Below are 20,345 nucleotides of genomic sequence, written 5' to 3'. Positions count from 1 at the left end.
GAGTGCACCAGTACCATGATGTTGGTCTTTAATCTTTTGAACAAAACTCTTGTACAGTTTCTACAATCATGTCTTCTTCCAAGTTTGTTGGAACTTTGGTTCCCTTTTTTTTCAGAATTTTCACATATCTGGAGGCATATTTCTAATCCAACCGGGCATGCCTATTTTATTTGCATAATTTTCTTGGAATGCGAGAATGCTGGCACTAAAAACACTGATTTGAGAGAAAAACAAAAACAATCCTACTTATAATAATCAAACAACAATGTATTCCTAATTTGATTATTGATTCTAATCTCCTAAGCTAATATACACCAAAACAAGGATTTGAAATGAAAAGATGCTGAAATTTAAAGGTGAAATATGATGAAAAATTCCTAGACATGATTTATCTATTTTAAAAAAACCAAGAGGAATCAAAATAAACATAAAAACTAAAAAAAGTTGATAAGAACATACTGGAAACTAAACTAGAAATATGAGAAAATTCTTGAACTAGATTGACTAATTTGTAGTTTTGCTACCGACACGTTGTTATGTGATTTGTTGTGTTTTTTTTTTTTTTTTTCTGCTTGTGTTTTCTTTTGTTCTATCTTACAACCAGTTTCCACTCCTCCACTATTCTCGAACATGTCGCTAACTTCTCCCGCTCCTTGAATGATATCCAATTCAAATTTCAATAACCAACTTTCAAATAGTTAATTAATCGAGCTCAATTTATGGAATTGGACCAAATCTATTGGGCTAAATTAAATTTTAGCACAAACATGATGTTAAGGGGTTCAATTGCGGACGGTTTAGGAATCGGATTGAACTGATCCAAAACCGATTCCAAATCGATTCAAATTCCAAGGTTTTCGCTTGGAACCAATTCTAGTCGAACGCTCGGTTCGGTATTACCTATTTAGTTCGAGGGTGAAGCGACCGGCTTCGAGGACCAACATCTAGGAAAAAGGATAGCTTAGACCCCTCTTTTTTTTTTTAAATTTTATTTTTTTGAATCTGATAAGGATCCAATTTTACGTTTTTTGTCTAATAAGGAATCGGACAGACAGCCGATTCCAGATCCGATTCCAAGATGGTATGCACGGAAGTAGGGATGAGCAAGATTTCGGTTAAACCGAATTAACCGACCGAACCGAGCTAATTCGGAAATTCGGTTCGGTTATTTCGGAAATTCGGTTTTCAAATTAAAAAAATTCGGTTATATCGGTTAATTTGGTTCGGTTACGGTTTTCAAAATTTTGAAATCGATTAACCGAATTAACCGATATAATAAATATTATTATTTAATAATTTTTTTATTTTTCAATTTTTATAAATATTTTAATTTTTAATTTTAAAATCGATATAGTATGTATTAATTGTGTTCAAATAAAACTTATACATTTGTGATGTTTGTGATTTTATGTTTTTATGTATTTGTGTAAAGTGTAGTGTTAAAAAAAAATTTACATATATAATTAAAGTTAAATCACAATTTTTTTTTAAACTAATCGGTTAATTCGGTCACCGACCGAATTAACCGATTTTAATTCGGTTCGGTTTTCATCGGTTATGAAAATTAATTCGGTCGGTTCGGTTATGGCTAAATATTTCGGTTCGGTTCGGTTATGGCTAATTCGATTCGGTCAGTAACCGAATTAACCGAATACTCACCCCTACACGGAAGTATTAGATTAAAATATATTTAGTAATACATACAAATATATATATTTTAAAAATTGATTTTTATTGGAAATGTTATTTGTAACCAAGAAAGTAAAATTGAGATAACGAAGCATAATTCCTATTTTTCCTGTACTGCCCTCGCAACCCTGGAAATCTCTTCGAAATCTATACGCTTGACTCTCGGTTCCGTCGTCTCCTGCTGCCGGTAAGCAAATTCTCCATTCCAGCCGAATGTAGATTATTTAGTTTGAGTTTGACCCGCTGTTTATGCAAGTTTGCGCTTGTAGATTTGTAAATAATCTAGAGATGGAAATCGTTTTTCTTTCATTTTATTGACGATTTTTTTGGGGTTAAGCTGATTCATTTACTTTAATTCAATTTTAAGATCATTTTATCTATTTTTATAGTCCCCTACTTTTGTTCTTTGTTTTTTAAGAATGTTAAGTCTCTCCTGTTTCTTTTATGGTGCACATATATGTACTCCTGTACCATTTTGGTGTTTGTATACTGTAATAATTTCTATATATGTAACCCGTTTGATTTGTGAACCGTTTGCTTAAATTTCAATAGGAAGAATGAGTCGCTCCGGTAGAAGTGATCGAACTCTCTATGTTGGTAACCTTCCTGGTGACATCCGCGAGCGAGAAGTGGAAGATTTATTTCACAAGGTAGTTATGATATTGATATTTCGTGGAAGCCTTTCTTATGTTTAAAATTTTACATTTTGAATCAGTTACGTGACTTTGTTTCTTGTAAACTCTCTTTCAAACTGGGATTCCATGACCTTCTACGTTATGACGTGTATAAAGTCTGTACACTAGCTTCGGGTTTTGCCTGGATATTTAGTAATTACAGGCAACCTCCTTTTTTTTTCCTTTGTATATGAAGATGAGCTGTTTCAAATAGCCTTCTATTTGTTGCATGATTGCACCCACAATGTGTAAGATGGCCAGAATCTTTATGTACTTTTCTGACAAGTGGTGCGAATATAATCCATAATTATTCAGAAAAAGTATGAAACACTCATATCTGAGGAAATAAATGTTTTTTCAATTAACAAATCTAGAAAAAGACAAAGATGCTGATAAAGAGCTGAAGTGATTTGATAGAGATGTCGAATAAGTTGGATGTATTTTATAGAACCTGTGTTTGTGAGCCTGAATTCTTTCCAAAAACATGGTTTATCGAATTTCACTACCGGAGTTGTCGAATATACTTGGATTTGCATTCATGCGACCCAACTCACTCAAGCGAATTTGTACCTCCTGGCTCCTGTGAATTATTTACATTGTTCAGATAACCTAACATAACTTCTGCATTTGCAGAATCATTTCTTGAATATTATTGTAGTCGGACTTACTTAAAATTCAAGGTTCTGCTACCCTTTCTTTGTCCTCCTTGGTAAAGGACTCACTGGGAGAAAGGGACTCGCGATTAGCTAAAGCTGAAATGTTCATAGTTTTCTTTTTTTGACGATAAATAAATCAGACTTACGATTTATATTCTCCTTTTTATGATATCTTAGATAAACATGAAAACTTTTTAAACTTTCGTTTGCCTAAAATCTTATGATTGGGATTATTTTCGCAGTATGGATCTGTTGTGCATATCGAATTGAAGGTTCCTCCAAGGCCTCCTGGCTATGCCTTTGTTGAGGTAAGTGCAGGTTGCCTGCCGTTGGTGCCATTTATTCAGTGCCTACACTTTTTCTGACCTAGACCATGCATTGACAGTTCGAAGATGTTCGTGATGCTGAAGATGCCATTCGAGGACGTGATGGCTATGATTTTGATGGACATCGCCTACGGGTTAGTCGTGTTGTGACTTACTTATTTTGATTTTCATTTATTATTGGCTCAAGTTACCTGAGATTTATATTTACACAGGTTGAACTTGCGCATGGTGGCCGCGGGAACTCATCAACAGATCGTCATAGTAGCCATAGCAGTAGTAGGGGTCCTCGTGGTGGAGTTTCCAGGCGCTCTGACTACAGAGGTTTGTGCATTGTTCTCTTGTGAATGTTTCAGAATGTTATGATTTTTCTGATATTCTCTCACCTGCTTTGTTGTTCAGTTTTGATCTCTGGACTGCCTCATTCTGCATCATGGCAAGACCTCAAAGTAAGTTATTCTCTATGTTAGTTTACTGTGACCAGCTAAATTATTTTTATAACTTTAATTTGTTGAATCATGGCGGTCTTGTGCAATTCATGTTTAGGATCACATGCGTCGAGCTGGTGATGTTTGCTTTTCCCAAGTTTTCAATGAGGGAAGCGGTATGATGTTTTATCTTGCATAATCATATTTTAAGTGTTTGGAAGTACGAGTAAGCAATTTTTTTTTTTGGTTGCTTGCACTGTGGTGCTGGGACTGTTTGGTTGGGACATGGGCTTGGGGATGATGAGGAAGTTCATCCTTGATACGGATGACGATCAGCGGCTGAAAAAAATTAGAGAGAGTTATACTTTTCAATTACGAAAAAATTTCCTGAGCTTTGCACTTCCTAAGAATAAGTTTTGTTGAGGTTTCTCTTTTGTGTTCAGGGCCTTTCAGATGGCCTGAAAAACATGTGGCTTCTGGATGGGCTTCTACCTATTGGCTGCTAAGTGTTTTTGGTGTCTCTCGGACTTTTATGAGGCCGCAACTTTGATGGGCATTACATTTTTTTGCTCTGTTATCTGTTTAGGGCTATTATACTAGTCATTACATTTTTTTGCTGCGAGCATTTGTTTCCTAATTCCTACTTTTTCTGATAACCCGTACGGGTTCCTTTAATCCGGAATTGTTATTTTTGGAGTATTCTTAAAGCTCTCTTTACTTTGTCCTGCAGGAAAAACGGGGATAGCAGACTACACAAATTACGATGACATGAAATATGCCGTAAGACAAAATTCTGTGATTTTTGCTGTTGAATCTACAGAAATCCATTTGTAAAGTCCTGTCACATATTTATTTTCGCTTGTGCAGATCAAGAAACTCGATGACACTGAATTTCGGAATGCCTTTTCTAGGGCTAGAATTCATGTATGATGATGTATTAGTGTAATGTTGGTGTCGTTTCTTTATGTACTATGATGACAAGAAGTTTCACAATATCCTTTATTCATGTGAGAAGGTAAAGGAATATGATTCAACTCGTTCCAGAAGCCGCAGCCGCAGCCCTTCTTACTCGAAAGGAAAGAGCAACGGTCGCGGCCGGAGTGCTAGTCTGAGCAACAGCAGGAGTAAAAGGTCAAATTTTGTTGTCATGTGATTTCTTTTTTGCTTGTTGGTCTGGTGGCTTCAACATTTATGATACATTTATCTTCTCATTGTTTCCCAATACAGCAAGTCACCAAAAAGAAAAGCATCACACCGCTCAAGAAGCCGTTCAAAGTCTGTCTCATCTCGATCTCGTTCTGGGTCGAAAGCAAACTCTGTGTCAAGGTAAACCTTTTTCTGGTGATTATTTTTTTATGGTTTAATTGAATAATATTTTAACGGGCCTCGTTTGGTTGGATGTCAATTCACTTGCCGCATTGTCTGATTTCTCAACTCCCTACCAAATGTTCTGTACGATACATTTTGTATATTTTCATCCTTGTAAATCTCAAACCTAGGAAATTTTCTTTTGTTGGAAGAGGTTGTCTTGGTATATATATGTTGTGACTTTGGTTGGTAATTGAGAGAGTTGGAATCTTATTGTTGTTGGCCTGGTAAGGAATTTCCTGATGGTGAATGGACCTAAATAAATGTAATTGAGATGTATCTTTGTTTGATTCAAATTTTGTTCTAAACCTGTTTCCTGTTCTTATAAAGTGGAAGTTTCAGATTGGCGTCTTGTTATGTATGGGTTTCTATGGATGCTTTCTCATTTCAGTTGCTTCAATGAGATATTATTTTGAGCTTACATTTTAACTGCTTCATTTGCAAGTAAGTTTTAGAAAGAAGTTTTTGAATGTGGTGTTAACCGTTAACAGACTAGACAAATGCCCGAAGCCCATATTAGTAATTGAGGATGCTTCTTTTAAGGATTGGCAGTTTGGGAAGTGTTATTGATTCCTGTTTTAATAATAAGAAAAAAAATATTGCGGTGAAACGTTTTTTGCAAATTTATTACTACAGTCCCACCAATCAATTTTGGATGTTCCTGCACTTGGTTCAAGATAGTTTTTACAAGAGTTAATGATGCATGCATGTACTCTCTTGATGCTCATGGGAGCAGCCTCTTCAGGGGGTGGGGCACAACTGTGATTTAGTAAGAGGTAAGATCGATATATTTTTAGGAGGCGTCTGCAGTCAATAACAGAGTGACGCATAACATGAAATCATTATATTTATGAAACATTCCACTTTTTTTTAGTTGCATCAATATTTTTCAGTGATTTCCAAGGACCTTCATGCTGGATCCAATGTCAATAATATTCTTTTTTGGGACATGTCAATTACTAGCTTCAAGCTGGATCCTGGGATTAACTAACATGGGATTAATTTAGACAATGCCAATTCAAAATAGATGAACCTATGTAAATTGAGTGAGTGCGAGTCATTCAGGTTATTTGTGGTCCTCACCGGACATGGTAAAAAGTGTCTTCTTCCAACCCCCATGCCACCCTACCCTGAAAAGAATAATATACCTTGCCCTTCTTGGTTTTTTGTCTGAGTGTTGTTAAGAAATGTGCCCACTCTCAGACAATATGTTTCTAATTCTTTCTTTGTGAACATGAGATTGCCTCTTTTTTTTTTAGATATGGATATTTGCGCTATGTGGGGATTGCATATTAGGATCTGGTTGGGTGATATTGATTCAGTTGGCTGCAATTCTTTTCTTTGTGGAGGTATGCTGTTACATAGATGGTAACTTAAGAAACCTTCATGATGACTCTAATCTAATGAGCATCACAATGTCCGTAGATTGGAAACAATGAAGACTATGGATTACAATTATGAAGCCGGACAATGAACTAATTGCCATTTGATTAAGGGATCACCTTTATGCAGTGGAAATGTTTAAACCGGCTCCAAAGCTGCTAAGCTACCAAAGCATTCTTGTTTATTCATTCCTTTGATACCTTTTGTATTAGTCTTCAAAGAGCTTTTGTTGGCTTTGTGTCAAGGTCTCATTTCATTTTCATTAGGTAGGTTGCTTAGGTGGGTTTTGTTTCTTCTGTTCCGTCAAGTTTTTTTCTCACTGTTTGCTTAAGTATTTTTGAGCTTCCTCGTCTGTTTTGGTCATGGTCACTGTGACTTGGAAATGGCATCAAGGAACTTGGATCGAACTTGTTAAGAGGCTCATCAGGATATTAAATTGGGTTGTTTCTGGAACTTTTGCAGATCTCCATCAAGATCCAGATCTCCAAAACCATCTGTGAGTTTATCCTCGAGTCCAGTTAATGTTTGTCTGTTTGTCTTCCTTGGTTATCTTTGCAGTTGGAATGTTATTAAGCGCTTGGTAGTTTTCTACCACTGCACTGCATTCTTGTATTTGCTTTTTCCTGTTTGTTTCTGACAAGTTTCAGCACCAGAAACATGCAAGTAAGAGTCCAAAAGGACGCACTCCAAGCCGAAGCCGAAGCAGGAGCCCCAACCAGAGTCGTAGCAGGAGTCATTCTAGGTTCTCATCTTTTCGTTATCCATATATAGCAGTGACATAGTAATATACCTAGATTGAATACGTTTCCTATTTTATTTCAGCAGGTGAAAGATTGGCCGATCCGATGAACATTGATGCCGTTATTTTGATCAATTAATTAATGGTTTGAGATGAACTGTGTGTTATAATCTGTGGACAAATTGTTGCAATTATAGCTGAAGCATGTTGGTGTGTTAAGAAATGTTATCTATTTTATTTCTCGTTTTGTAGTTCTACAACGCCATGAGAAGCTCCAATACTTAAAGACTGCTATCTTTTACCCTTTTTCATCCCACCTTGATATTGAGATTGAATTCAACATTTGTGGTCTGGTACAGTATTCATCACTGCAATTTTAAGCTAGTGCTTAGTTTTTTGTTTTTAAATTCTTTGGGGGTGATGAATTCTTGGACGTAGGTGGTTATCAGGGGCCGGTTTTAAAACTGGTCTTGGTTAATTTCTTTATTTTTAAAAAATGATTTTCGACTAAAAACAGTGTAATATATTGGATAGTGCCTGTTTGAATGGAGATATTTTTCTCAATTCAAACTTTTAACTCAATTCTCCCGTGATCAGTTAAGCTTCATCCAGTTAGTATGTTTTTCTCTCCCATGATCTAGGTTCTGATATGGCAGCACTACTTCCCCGGGCTCCGAGTCATTTTAGCCTACTTAACTGTAATGTCTCGTTCTAGTAGTTCACTGGTTGTGGTCAATAGTGTCGACGGGAGAGGCTCGAGTCTTCCATTGGTCTATTGTCTTTTCATATATGGACAAAGTATAGTGGTATGAGAACTGTTGCCTCTGATCAAGAGACATGTTATGATGAAGTAGACACGTTGTACTTTCATGGTTGAAATGTTGAGGGGCACTAGTCCTCAAATCGACAAAAGGGATGGATGCTGTTTATTGACAAAGATAGCCATAGGCACACAAAACGAGAGTTTTCTTTCAAATCTGTTTAAATGGATGTGCTTGTTTGATGTTACGAATGACACCCAACATATTATATAAGGAAAATATAAATATATTTTTAATAACATAAAAACACACACATATATATATGTATATACGGGAGGGGATGGGTTCGGGGTGAGTCTACTAAATCCCAGAATCCATCCGGGACCTGTTCCAGTCTCTCCCAAACGAAATGATCTTGATCGGTCCATTTTCAACCAAGAATTCTACTTGCGACTATGAGTGTAAACGAAACGAGCTATTTCACAAATTTTTCGAGTTGAGTCGAAAAATATTTGATTAGTATTCGAGTTTATCAATTTGTGTCGAACTCAAAATCGAATACGTTCGAATTTTTTTCAAGTCGAACTCGAATCTAAATTATTTGTTTGATAATTCGAGAGCTTTAATATTTTATTAATATAATTATATTACACAAATAAATTTCCAGTACTTATTTTTTAGAAATAATTCGAATAGTTTTCGAACATGTTTGAATCTTTCTAGTCGAACTCGAACTTTAATTCGAATAAAATTAGAGTCGAAAGCTTTAAAATTTTCAAACTTTGAATCAAACTCGAACTCAAATTTTCGTTATATTCGACTCGATTAGATTATACGTCTACTTGCGACTTAGAGTATTTTATATCGTTTTTGAAACATTAAATTTAATATTTTATATTGTTTTTTTTTTTAATACTATTTTATATCGTTGTTGATTTTATGTCTTGCGGATTTCAAAAGTTTTAGATCCTATTATAAAAGTTTCATATTTTTATTATTTAATTAAATGTACGAGTTTTTGGTAGAAAATATAACTAGTAAATCAAAAGGTCAAAAGTATAAATAAGAAGATGATAATTTAGAGATATATATATATATATATGTATGTATGTATATTTTAAACATTATATATATATATTTTAATTTACGAATGATTAAATATCTCTTTTTATAAAATAAAATATGTCGCAAATCCAACCCTTCCCCCACCCCACAATCCAACCCAAACAACCAACCCTATATTTAGATTTGGATCTTCCATTCTCAATCTCATTTCAACCTTGAAAATGTCTGACAACGGTTTCTCCAATCTTTCGGACGATGTGATTCTGAATATCCTCCACAAGCTCGAGGAGGACCCTCGAAACTGGGCTCGCATCGCCTGCGTCTCCGGCAAGTTCTCCTCCTTGATCCGAACCGTTTGTTGCAGGGCCAAATGCTCCAAAACGATCCCGGCCGTTGTTTCCGATCTCTTTCCCGTACCCGCTGAGGAGCCGCCTGGAGGGTGGGCCTCACTCTACAAGCTTTCTGTCTGTTGCCCGGGCCTTCTTCAATCCGGTGTTCTCCTCGAGAATTCGGATTTCGGGCTCGAACGTGAGCTCGGCCCGGATGAGCAGTTTCGGTCCAAGGTTCGATCTGAAAGGATTCCTTATGCTTCTTCGAGTGGCGGTAGTGATGAACCGAATGTTTCTGGGTCTGATTGTGCCTGGTCTTTGTACGATGATTTGTTTCTGGACACGGTTTACAATGATTCTGAGTGCAAAGAACGGGCTGAAATCGGGGAAGAGCAGGCGGAGGGCAGGGTCCTTAAGAATGTGAAGTCTGCGGTTGATTTCGGTGTTAGCAAAAGGAGGAAAATCTGTAGGCCTCTTAGGTCCCATCTGGCTTCTGGGGTCTGGAATCTGAGCCGCGAGCAAGGGAATAAATTGCTGGCCAGTAGATTCAAGGGGGATTGCCTGTATATCTGCGATTGGCCCGGTTGCGTCCACGTGGAGGAGAAACGGAATTATATGCTGTTCAGGGGGATATTCAAGAATTTCAAGCAATCGAGGGTTTGGAGGACGATCAATGATGGGAACAGGATGAAGATTGATGTGAATTGCGCGTTTTGTAGCTCTAAACAGACTTGGGATTTGCATTCATCCTTCTGTTTGAGGAGGTACTTCGGTTACCATGATGATGGGGAGCCAGTGGTTCGGGCCTATGTGTGCGAAAATGGACATGTCTCCGGGGCTTGGACAGACTGGCCTTTGTATACTTGAAGAAGAAGCAAACAGAGTTTGTGATCTTATTTTCTCATTTATGAACTTCTTTTCGAATTTGATTCCATTGCTCTTATATTTTAGCTAATCATTTGGAACAAAACATCATCGAATTCTGTTGTTTTTTGCTGCCTATGAAAAACGAGGTGTTACCTTAAAATTTTAGTGTGTCCAACTCAATTCCTTACTACTCGGTGACCTTGATAGATATAGTCCAAAGAAGGTAGGAGTCACTGTATCTTCTTTAACGATATTAGATGTACTAATGTGAATATGGTTCGTCGGAACGGTTGTTGTTCGTGCTTGGAACGACAACCATCAGTTCAGTTTCAATACTATGTTTGTGGAACCGTATGTATAAAAAAATTTAATAAATTCAAAAAATTAGTAAAAAATTAAATATAAATTACATTATTCTAATTCTAAAATATAAAATATATGAAGTTATTACAAATTAATATATCAAAACAAAATTATTTTACAATATTAGCACAATAAAAAGTACACACTAAAAATTTTAACTTACCAAAGCTAATAGCACGAGGAGAGATGGAGATGAGCGAAATCATTGTTATATTCTCTATGAGTATCCGATTGATTAAATTAATTTCGAACATTTGTATATTGACGTAATTGTCTATAGGAATATTGATTAGATTGAGATGACGAAAGATCATTATAATGAGATGATTGATTTGTAATAGTGTTTCGTCACGATAATTATAGTATCTGAATCCACGATACCACTAGAACTATCAACTTTACTTGAAGATCTATACTCGGGACCATGACGTTCAACACCACGCCATATAAATGATGAAAATTCATTGTATCTAATTCCATGTGTACTATATGTTGAAAAATCAAATGATCTATCAAAAGAATTGTGTCTAGAATTATAATTACCCTGATATATATCCACTTGATTGATATCTATCGATCCATAATTATATCTCATTTGAATTTGTCGATTTTCCCCGAATCCAAGACATCTTATATGTTCTTCGACACCCATGTATGGTTGAGAAGAATCAGCTGAATGTTCTTATCACTGGCACAAGAGAATTCTGATAAACTTTCCAAGAAACGACGTTATTCCCCAGTTCTAGGACGGTAACCATGATCAATATCTTGTGTTGTATAATAATTTTCATCTCATTTTGCCCATGTCATACCTGCGTTATGTTGGTCATCTTGATGACTTTGATCATTTGTTGTATATTGTGATTTGTGATATTTTCCACGTTCTTGTTGATTATTTCCATCATATGTATCATCAATATCGCCACTCTTATCATTATCTCTACTATCTCCACTATCATCTCTCGATATAAATTTTTTTTTGCTTTCAATTTTGATGATGTTTGGGTCTGTTTCTTCTTTTCCCATGATTATGAACACTAGTGGTTGTGTTGGTTTCTTCAGCATCTATATTTTGAATTCCTTCATCTAGCCATGCCAAATCATCATCTTCTAAAACAGGCTGTTCATTATCCCTTATCCATTCGCTTAAGATATCGTCATCATGAAAAACGTGGTTGAGGTCTATAGGGCTGTAATAATCGTCAGCTTCTTTTCCACACATCAAGTTTCGTACCTTGAGCCGCATGTTATAATGAACATAAACTAATTTGTGCAGCTTCTCTATAGCCAAACAATTACGAAGCTTTGTGTGTATGAGAGACCATATACTCCAATTTCTGTCACACCCAAAAGATGAGCATGTTTGGCTTAAAACTTTTGTTGCAATTTTTTTAAGGTGTGAGTATGGTCACCATAATCATTCCACCAATAGCTGATACAAATAAAATAATAAGATATATATTTTAAATTTACAATTTATATTAAAATCTAAATTTTAATAAAAAACAATAAACCTGGGAGACTTTTTTTCACGACAATTTTTGCTAGTGATGATCCAAATTCACCTATCTGCTTCGTGAACTTTTTAATCTGCAAGAAAAATACGAAAAATTTATTACGATTTATATAGTAGGAAAATTTAATATATATATATATATATATATATGTATATATATATATATGTGTATGTGTACATTTATATGTATGTATATGTATATGCATACACCTCACTAATCGCCGAAGCTCGAGCACTCGAATCTGGTTCAAGTCTCTTGATTACAACCTTTATTCCTTGTCTGACCTCGTCATTATAAACACAAGTTCCAGAATACTGAAGTGATGGATTTAGAAAATATGCTGAAATATCAAAAACAAAATCACAAATTAGAATATGAAATATATAAATGATTTTGATGATATACTCTATGTTTGACATTTAATCATATAAATTATATTATTACCTGTTGCATGCAAATATTGGTGTAATTGATTGTACCACCGATTATCAATGACATCCTGCCAATCTTTAGTATTTTATTTTATTGCCATTTTCGCTCTATCCATTGCTTCATAGATAATTGACATTGTTGGCTTTTTGTCTCTATCAACCAATTTTAAAACCTTTACAAGTGGTTCCATTGTCGCACAATATCACGAGCTCTCTTCCAAAATCTTGTTAATCTCTGTAATTTTGTCAGCTTCTTTTCTTCTTCTGCTGGTATCATTGATTTCTTCCCACTCAGTAGAATTGCACATTCTCTTCAAATCTGAAGCATGCCGAGCAAGACTTTCAATTGAGATAAATTATGTAGCAAAGAGGGTTATTCATGGTCTCCACGATTCACGATCGTTGATAAATGTTTTCATTGGATTCACAACTTTATCACTATTATAGATGAAACTTGTGATTTGCTTGGCTTTCTCGATGCATTTTTTCACCTTTTGCTTCTTACTTACATCTTCTAAAATGAGGTCAAGACAATGTGAGACACAAGGGGACCAAACAAATGGGGTCTTTCCATCATCAATTTTGCACCTGCAGCTTTCATTGCACCTTCACTATCTGTAACCACTTGCACAACATTTTCTTCACCAATCTCATCAATAACTTTATTCATTAGAGGTAAAATGAAATAAGAAGTCTTTGATTTGTTGGTGACAATCAACTTGAACTATGAAATACCATATTACGATCACAGTAAATCATAAAGTTAATGATAGGATGCTTGTTGCATGTGCTCCAACCATCGTACATATTCATACATCCATACTTAGGCCATTTAGATTTCAAAGCATTTAGATAACCATTTATTTCATCAACCTCTTCTTGCAAAAAACACCCGACCAATTTTGCGTCTCGATGGACCTTTTATTCTAGGTCTAGCCTCTGCAATGATATTAATCATAGATTGATAATATGGTCTACTATATGCTACTTTGAATGAAATAGTATTATATATAAACCATTTTGAAATAGTCTTTCCAACTTCCTTGACTTTTTCCGCACCAAATCAATTTTTAACACTTTTATGCTTTGAGGGAAACATAAAAGAGCCAATTCCCTTTTGATGAAAATTTAGATTTTTCTTTTACACTCAAGCTATGATGAATCTCTCTTTTCAAACCAAGATTCAAACCAAAAGATGAACTAGAACAGATAAATCCTATAATTAAAAATTTACCATCAAACATATAAAATAAATTAATAATTGCATACACACATGAATTAATGAAATTATATATATATTGTTTACCTTGACCTTATCGGTTACGCATCTCCTCTTCAAAATATCTGGTTTTACGGCTTTCTTTCACAGCTTTTCACAATTCTTGAGTTTCAATATCTTCTGAAGCGTCTTCACCACTACTCTCACTTTTCAATTCATGAACGCTTTGTTGAATTGATTCTAAGATAATTTCTTTTTTCTTTTTTCTTTTTCTTTTTCTTTTTCAATATATTTCTTTTTGTCTTTGAATCTTGAAAATGTTTTCGGACCATCGATGATATTTACTTTAGAGCTTTATAACATGCCTAGACTTTTTCACTAACATGTGTAATATGTTCTTTGAATCTCGTAATTCCTCCGTTTATGGTCTTCCGTATCACCTATGTTGTGACCGAACTCCCAATCAATATCAAGTTTTGGAGCCATTCTACAAAATCAAGAGAGTGATTTGGGATAAGAGAAAATTGGATATACGTTCAATGTTTACACAACCTCGACAACGATTTATAACTTTCGAGTATAAATCTAGCTTCATATTTCTTGATTATATTAAAAAATACATTCAATGTTTACATAATTAACTGTTAAAAAATACAAGTTAACTTTAATAAATATTTCAGTGGAGAAAAATAATTAAAAGATATACAAATGATTCAATACTAGTACTGAAGTAGAAAACTTAAATGGATGATCAGAAGTTGATTTAATTTTTCAGCTAAAAGAGGAATCAAGATCAAAGTATGTATATGAAGTCGATTGGAGACTCGAGCACTACTCAATCGAAATTGTTATTTCATCCGCACAAAAAGTTTAGATTGATTGTTGTTGAATTATTCGTTTAATCTTTACTGTCACGCCCCGTGTCCGAAGCGTCGGTGACATCCGGCATTGTTTAACAATTACTTGAAAACAATTAAGCCTCGTATCGAAATGCCAAAAACCAGTCTTTTTCATAAATTAAACATTTTCTTTACATTGACAATAGAAATAAAAATACATCAGAGTAGCAATTGCGGAAACTAAACAAAAGAGAAATAAAGTCTTGATTTCTTGTATCCTGCTCGTCGACTACCATCCTCAGAAGGCTTCTTGTTCCTCCTTATTCAGTTGTTCTTCATTTTTATCTGAAATTTGTAAGGGGTGAATGTTTTGAGAAACACTCAGCAAGTGGGGGTCGATCGATTTCCAATTGTTACATATAAAACTTAATTTTCTTAAAACGTTCTTTTAACATACTTTCAAAACTTATATCCTTAACTTATCATAACAAGAACGAAACGAGTATAAGACAGAAGTTACCACATGACTCGGAATAATTCAGAATCAAATCAGATCATTTCAGAATAAACATAACACTATTACCCATCTCATTTCTATGGTCAAATTGTCTCCAATATGTTAGTCCTCTAAGTAGTGAGGCCAAAACATGGTTTTATACTCACCAATGGGGGCCAGAACAGAACATGATTTTATACCCACCAATGGGGCCAGACAGAACTAAAATTCTCGTCCCATTTCAAATTCGAATCGTAACAGTGTAATCACAGAATTCAAAGTTTTTCAGACAGAACGTATCAGAATTTTCAGATATCAGAGTTCCAAACGAATTCAGCGGAATCAAAGAATTTCGAAGTATAGAAGAAATACATAATCGATTGAAAATTTAAAAAACGGACCTCATGCCTTTTTCGAAAATAAAGACACACATACATGCATGTCATATCATATTTATACAAGGTTTCAAAATACAAGCAAAGATACATATCAAAAACCCACTTACAATATTTTGAGAGTAGGACTGAAATTTGTAGATGTTGACACAAAGTTTCCTCTCGGATTTTGGGCAGCACTTCGACTTATAATTTGAACATAACACGCTACTATTTCAGAAGCACTTCGACGCGAGTTTTTGATCGCCTTGCACTGCAAGAATTTCCTTCCCTTTCCTTGCTCTCCTTTTGGCCGAAATTTGGGAGTAGTTTTTGGTGTGTTTTTCATCAACCTTGAGGTGATACTTATAGGTGGAGAATGTGGCCTTTCCTTACCCTCATGGCCGATTTCTTGATCTCCAAGATTGGAGTAATGGTGCTCATTATGATGGTCAAAGGTAATCCAAGCATCAAAGGTCTTTTCCCGTATCATTAATGTGTCCTGGTTTCTCAGCTCCTCCCTTAGCTCATTCATTGATTAACTCAAAGGTCATCTCTTGCATATTAAGTTTGTCTTAACCTTTAGCTCATCCCTTAGCTTCTAGCTTTGGTTATCTCAAAGGTGGCTTATTGCATAATAAGTTTGTCCAATTCCTTGGCTCATCTTTGAGCTCCCTTTTTGGTCTTGTTAGGACAAGCTTGGTTGAGCTTCTTTGAGCTGAAAGATCGAGTCCTTGAGCTGGGGTTTTACTCCTCCCGTGGCAACTCTTCAATGGATGCGGTTATTTGCAGCTCGGCCTCTCGTTGAGATAATCCCCGAGCTTTGAAGCTATTTGCTCGAGTTAAATTTACTGAAAATCTAAGTTAATATTCAAGTTTTATAGTTAGAATGAAAGTTGTTAAGCTCAGTTTGAGTTAAATTTCAAGTTCGAATTTCTTACATGATTTGCTTCGGATCGGAAAATCCCGGGTTCTCACATCTACCAAAAGTTGAGATAGTGCGTAGTTGCTTTTTCTCAAAAAAATAATAAATATATAGATAGTGACTTATCAAGAAAACAAGAGTTACCCACCTCGATCAACTTAATTATTGGAACAAGTGGAAGGGATATTTTGAATTTTATTTTTTACTTATAATTTTAACTAGTGCCTTTGCACACATCGTGTAAATATTTTCAACAAGATTGACAAATAAGTAGAGAAAAAAAAGGGAAGAATGAAACAAAAACATCATCTTGGTTAAAATTTGTCGATGATTAGCTTGTCAATCCAAATGAAAAACTATGCACAAATAAAATGATGCAGCAGCAACTCGGCAAGAGGCAATAAATGAGAAAATTTTAAAAATTTTATGTGATACCGAAAGAAATTATTTTTTTGAAGCAGATACCGAAAGAAACTTGAAGAAGAGAGAAGAATGGGAAAATAAACACTACAACTCACACAATACAATTATTTTATGATTACACATATTATTTGTTTTATAGATTGAAAACTTTCTCTCACATATTATTTGTTTTATAAATTGAAAACTTTCTTTATTATATATATTGGCTTCATTTGTTTATTATTTACGTCACAAATTTGTTTCTGAATCGGATGATCTTTTTTGTCTTTTTTATGTAGAGTAATCAACGTCATGTCCTACTTCCTCTTTCAACTCACCACTTCAGTCATCTTCTTCCTCCATCAACAAAAACATAGCCCATAACCATGTGAAAGTTGAAACTTCATATTTTCCGTTCTTGTGTACATGAAGAACTTGAAGTGTTCCATGCAGGACAGAGTAATGAAGGACGAAACTCATTTAGGTATTCAAGAAAGTCTTCAAAATCAAATCAGAAAAAAAACCTAATCTTATTCTAAAATCATTCTGATCCCAAAACCCAATTCCCTGATGCAACAACCACCTGAACTCTACCCAAAACATAAATATTCAAGAATAATAATGGGAAGTTTCATCAAATGCAGTTGATGATTAAAAAACCTAGATTAAAAATACAAAGACAACCTTCTGATCGGTGGACTCAGGCGAGCCTTGGTAAAGATGATACATCCAGTTAGCACTTTCACGTTCCATTCCGACCGTTACTGTAGCGGTACACCGTTAAAGCGCTGCTAAAATGTCAAAGAATAGCGCTACAAAGCAATCGCTGATTTGCCCTAGAACTTTGGAACGTCAGTGACCGTACCCGTTTCGGAATGGGCATTCCGACCATGTGGCGGCCGTTCAGGTGAACCATGAATGAGACCACCTAATCTCATTTCACTATCGGCTGAAACACAATGCATTAACGACAGATCAAGCACACAAACAAATCAGCGCGTGAGGAATAATTTTGACAGTGTAAAGTGTATTTAGCAACACTTACTAAGATTCCATTCTAGCCCTATGGTTAAGGAGCTTTTAGAGACTGCACTAATAGGGACGACCCTCGAAGCTTGGTTGGATATGAATCTCATGATGATGACTCCATGGAAGATGTAGGATGAGGCAATCATCAGGTAAAAGAACTATCCTCGTGTTTGAGAAATGTCATAGATTATTGATATTTCCAACCTTGTGATTGTGACAAGAATGCATAGCTGAAAGAAACATTCAGCTATAACCAAATGCAAGTGTAAATAGATATAGAAATGTGAATGAAACGTCTCTAACTCATATATATATATATATATATATATATATATATATATATATATATATATATATATATATATATTGTTGAAATAATATATTTTAATATGGAAAAAGTAATAGTTGAATATTTGAATGTTGAAAATAAGAGTTGTAAAGTTAGAAATTTGTGTGTGATGATGTAGGTAATGATGTATTTTATTTTTGGATTATGTGTAATGAAACTCTATAAATAGATATCTCATTTGTGAAGAAAATCACAATTGAGTAGAGAGAAAAATATTATAAAGCGTGTAGTTTGGTAAATTTTGAGAGTTTGAGATTTTTACTTTTTACAATAAATTTTTACTTTTTCACAACACGTTATCAGCACGAAGCTCTAAAAGTCCTACATACTTTTCCAAGCTCCAAACAGAAGAAAAAGGTAACAAAAGTAATAATATTTATTTTACTGTTATTTATTTATTGTGTATTTATTTAATATACAATATAATGTTATTATTAGAAATAATAAAAATAAATTTTTCATAAACTTGTTATAAATCCTGGGAGGATGTTAAGACGACATCCCACACTCCCGGTAAGGGATACGACAAGTATAAAAGCCTATAAGGTTTTTAAACAAAAAGTAATAATATTTATTTTACTGTATTTATTTAATATACAATATAATGTTATTATTAGAAATAATAAAAATAAATTTTTCATAAACTTGTTATAAATCCTGGGAGGATGTTAAGACGACATCCCACACTCCCGGTAAGGGATACGACAAGTATAAAAGCCTATAAGGTTTTTAAACAAAATAAATTATGACACTCATTATAATATTATGATATGATATACATAATTATTTAAACATGTCTAATATTATATACATCATATTATTACCATAAAATTATACAAAAACATACATTTATTTTTTGTACACCAACGGTCATAAACGGTAACAAACGGCTAGTTTTTGCCCTATAAATATCATCTCACAAACACATTCAATCACTCCAACTTTCTCTTCTTCTCTAAAAATTATTCATCATCAAATTTTTCGAAGAAAAAAGAAGATGGCTTTCTCAAGGATATTTTTAATTATTTTGGTTATCATACTCACGAGTCTTGTATTTATCGGAGAATATCCTCCTCGTGCGTTTTCTTTATTTTTACAAATACTTGTACTTGTTGTTTATCCGTTACTTTGTATTGCAATATTTATTAACTAATAAAATGCATCGTAATTTTTTTTAGTACCACCATGTCAAATTTAACAAAGCTCGAATTTATTGCGCTCGACATCACGGGAAAGAATTATATGCCATGGACTCTAGATGTAGAAATGCATCTTGAGTCATTGGGTCTAAGCGAGACCATTAAAGAAAATGGCATATGCACGTCACAAGAAAAGGCAAGAGCCATGATATTTTTGCGTCGACATCTCGACGATGGATTGAAATGTGAATATCTGACTGAAAAAAATCCCATGGCTTTGTGGAATGGATTAAAAGAAAGATTTGAACATATAAGGGAAGTTATACTTCCGACCACCCGGGATGAATGGAATACACTGAGATTCCAAGATTTTAAAAAAGTCAGTGATTACAATTCGGCGATGTATAGAATAATCTCGCAATTAAAATTTTGTGGACATGAGGTCACAGAATCTGAGATGCTTGAAAAAACATTTTCCACATTTCATGCATCAAATATTACTCTACAGCAACAATATAGAGTACGTGGATTTGCGAGATATTCTGAGCTCATCGCCTGTCTTCTTGTGGCGGAAAAGAACAATGAGCTATTAATGATAAATCATCAGTCCCGACCCACTGGATCAACAGCATTTCCAGAAGTAAATGCTGTAAGTAAAAATGAATTTATACCTAGAAACCAAAATCAATTTCAAAAACAAGGTTTTGGTCGAGGTCGAGGTCGTGGACGTGGACGTGGACGTGGAATTGGTCGTGGTCGTGGACGCGGCCGTGGTTTTGAAAATAATAGAGATAGTTATTTTTATAACTCATCTCAAAAGAGCGTCCCAAACCATCCACAGAAAAGACATCATGAGAATACAAGTGTTAATGAGAATCACTCAAAAAGATATGAAAGTTCTTGTTACAGATGTGGTACTCCAGGACATTGGTCCAAAGTTTGTCGAGCCCCTGAGCACCTTTGTAAACTTTATAAAGAAT

The 20,345-nt window shown here is 34.7% G+C and overlaps 2 protein-coding genes across 25 annotated transcripts; both read left to right on the top strand.

Moving 5' to 3' along the window:
- Window positions 1-1,729: 1,729 nt before the first annotated feature.
- On the top strand, window positions 1,730-7,569 carry LOC140841391 (serine/arginine-rich-splicing factor SR34). 23 transcript variants are annotated; one of them, XR_012120150.1, is made up of 15 exons: window positions 1,730-1,876; window positions 2,242-2,339; window positions 3,262-3,327; window positions 3,405-3,479; window positions 3,558-3,666; window positions 3,745-3,791; window positions 3,889-3,946; window positions 4,501-4,550; window positions 4,638-4,694; window positions 4,786-4,901; window positions 4,998-5,096; window positions 5,775-5,914; window positions 6,398-7,017; window positions 7,175-7,263; window positions 7,347-7,569. XR_012120150.1 is itself a non-coding variant. In XM_073208763.1 (14 exons), the coding sequence occupies exons 2-14, from the start codon at window positions 2,247-2,249 to the stop codon at window positions 7,348-7,350; spliced, it is 897 nt and encodes a 298-aa protein (XP_073064864.1). In that variant the 5' UTR covers window positions 1,730-1,876; window positions 2,242-2,246; the 3' UTR covers window positions 7,351-7,569. The 23 variants fall into 23 exon arrangements, 7 of the variants coding, with proteins under 7 accessions (XP_073064864.1, XP_073064863.1, XP_073064862.1 ...); XR_012120151.1 differs by having other exon boundaries at window positions 7,344-7,569; XR_012120157.1 differs by having other exon boundaries at window positions 7,169-7,263.
- A 1,643-nt stretch (window positions 7,570-9,212) lies between these two features.
- On the top strand, window positions 9,213-17,994 carry LOC140841390 (phytochrome A-associated F-box protein). 2 transcript variants are annotated; one of them, XR_012120146.1, is made up of 2 exons: window positions 9,213-10,549; window positions 17,772-17,994. XR_012120146.1 is itself a non-coding variant. In XM_073208756.1 (2 exons), exon 1 carries the CDS (start codon window positions 9,308-9,310, stop codon window positions 10,280-10,282), a length of 975 nt encoding a protein of 324 aa, XP_073064857.1. In that variant the 5' UTR covers window positions 9,213-9,307; the 3' UTR covers window positions 10,283-10,298; window positions 17,823-17,994. The 2 variants fall into 2 exon arrangements, 1 of the variants encoding a protein (XP_073064857.1); XM_073208756.1 differs by having other exon boundaries at window positions 9,213-10,298; window positions 17,823-17,994.
- The last annotated feature ends 2,351 nt before the right edge of the window (window positions 17,995-20,345 follow it).

The sequence above is a fragment of the Primulina eburnea genome, chromosome 9 (assembly GCF_022965805.1).
Source record: "Primulina eburnea isolate SZY01 chromosome 9, ASM2296580v1, whole genome shotgun sequence".
Lineage (NCBI taxonomy): Eukaryota > Viridiplantae > Streptophyta > Magnoliopsida > Lamiales > Gesneriaceae > Primulina > Primulina eburnea.
This window is presented reverse-complemented; position numbering and strand designations above follow the sequence as displayed.

Bases quoted from the DNA above. Each gene is read 5' to 3' on its own strand.
- LOC140841390 (XM_073208756.1), top strand. From the start codon at position 9,308: ATGTCTGACAACGGTTTCTCCAATCTTTCGGACGATGTGATTCTGAAT.
- LOC140841391 (XM_073208758.1), top strand. From the start codon at position 2,247: ATGAGTCGCTCCGGTAGAAGTGATCGAACTCTCTATGTTGGTAACCTT. The intron at 3,947-4,500 runs GTATGATGTTTT...TTTGTCCTGCAG, and splicing joins AGTTTTCAATGAGGGAAGCG to GAAAAACGGGGATAGCAGAC. The intron at 4,902-4,997 runs GTCAAATTTTGT...TTCCCAATACAG, and splicing joins AGCAACAGCAGGAGTAAAAG to CAAGTCACCAAAAAGAAAAG.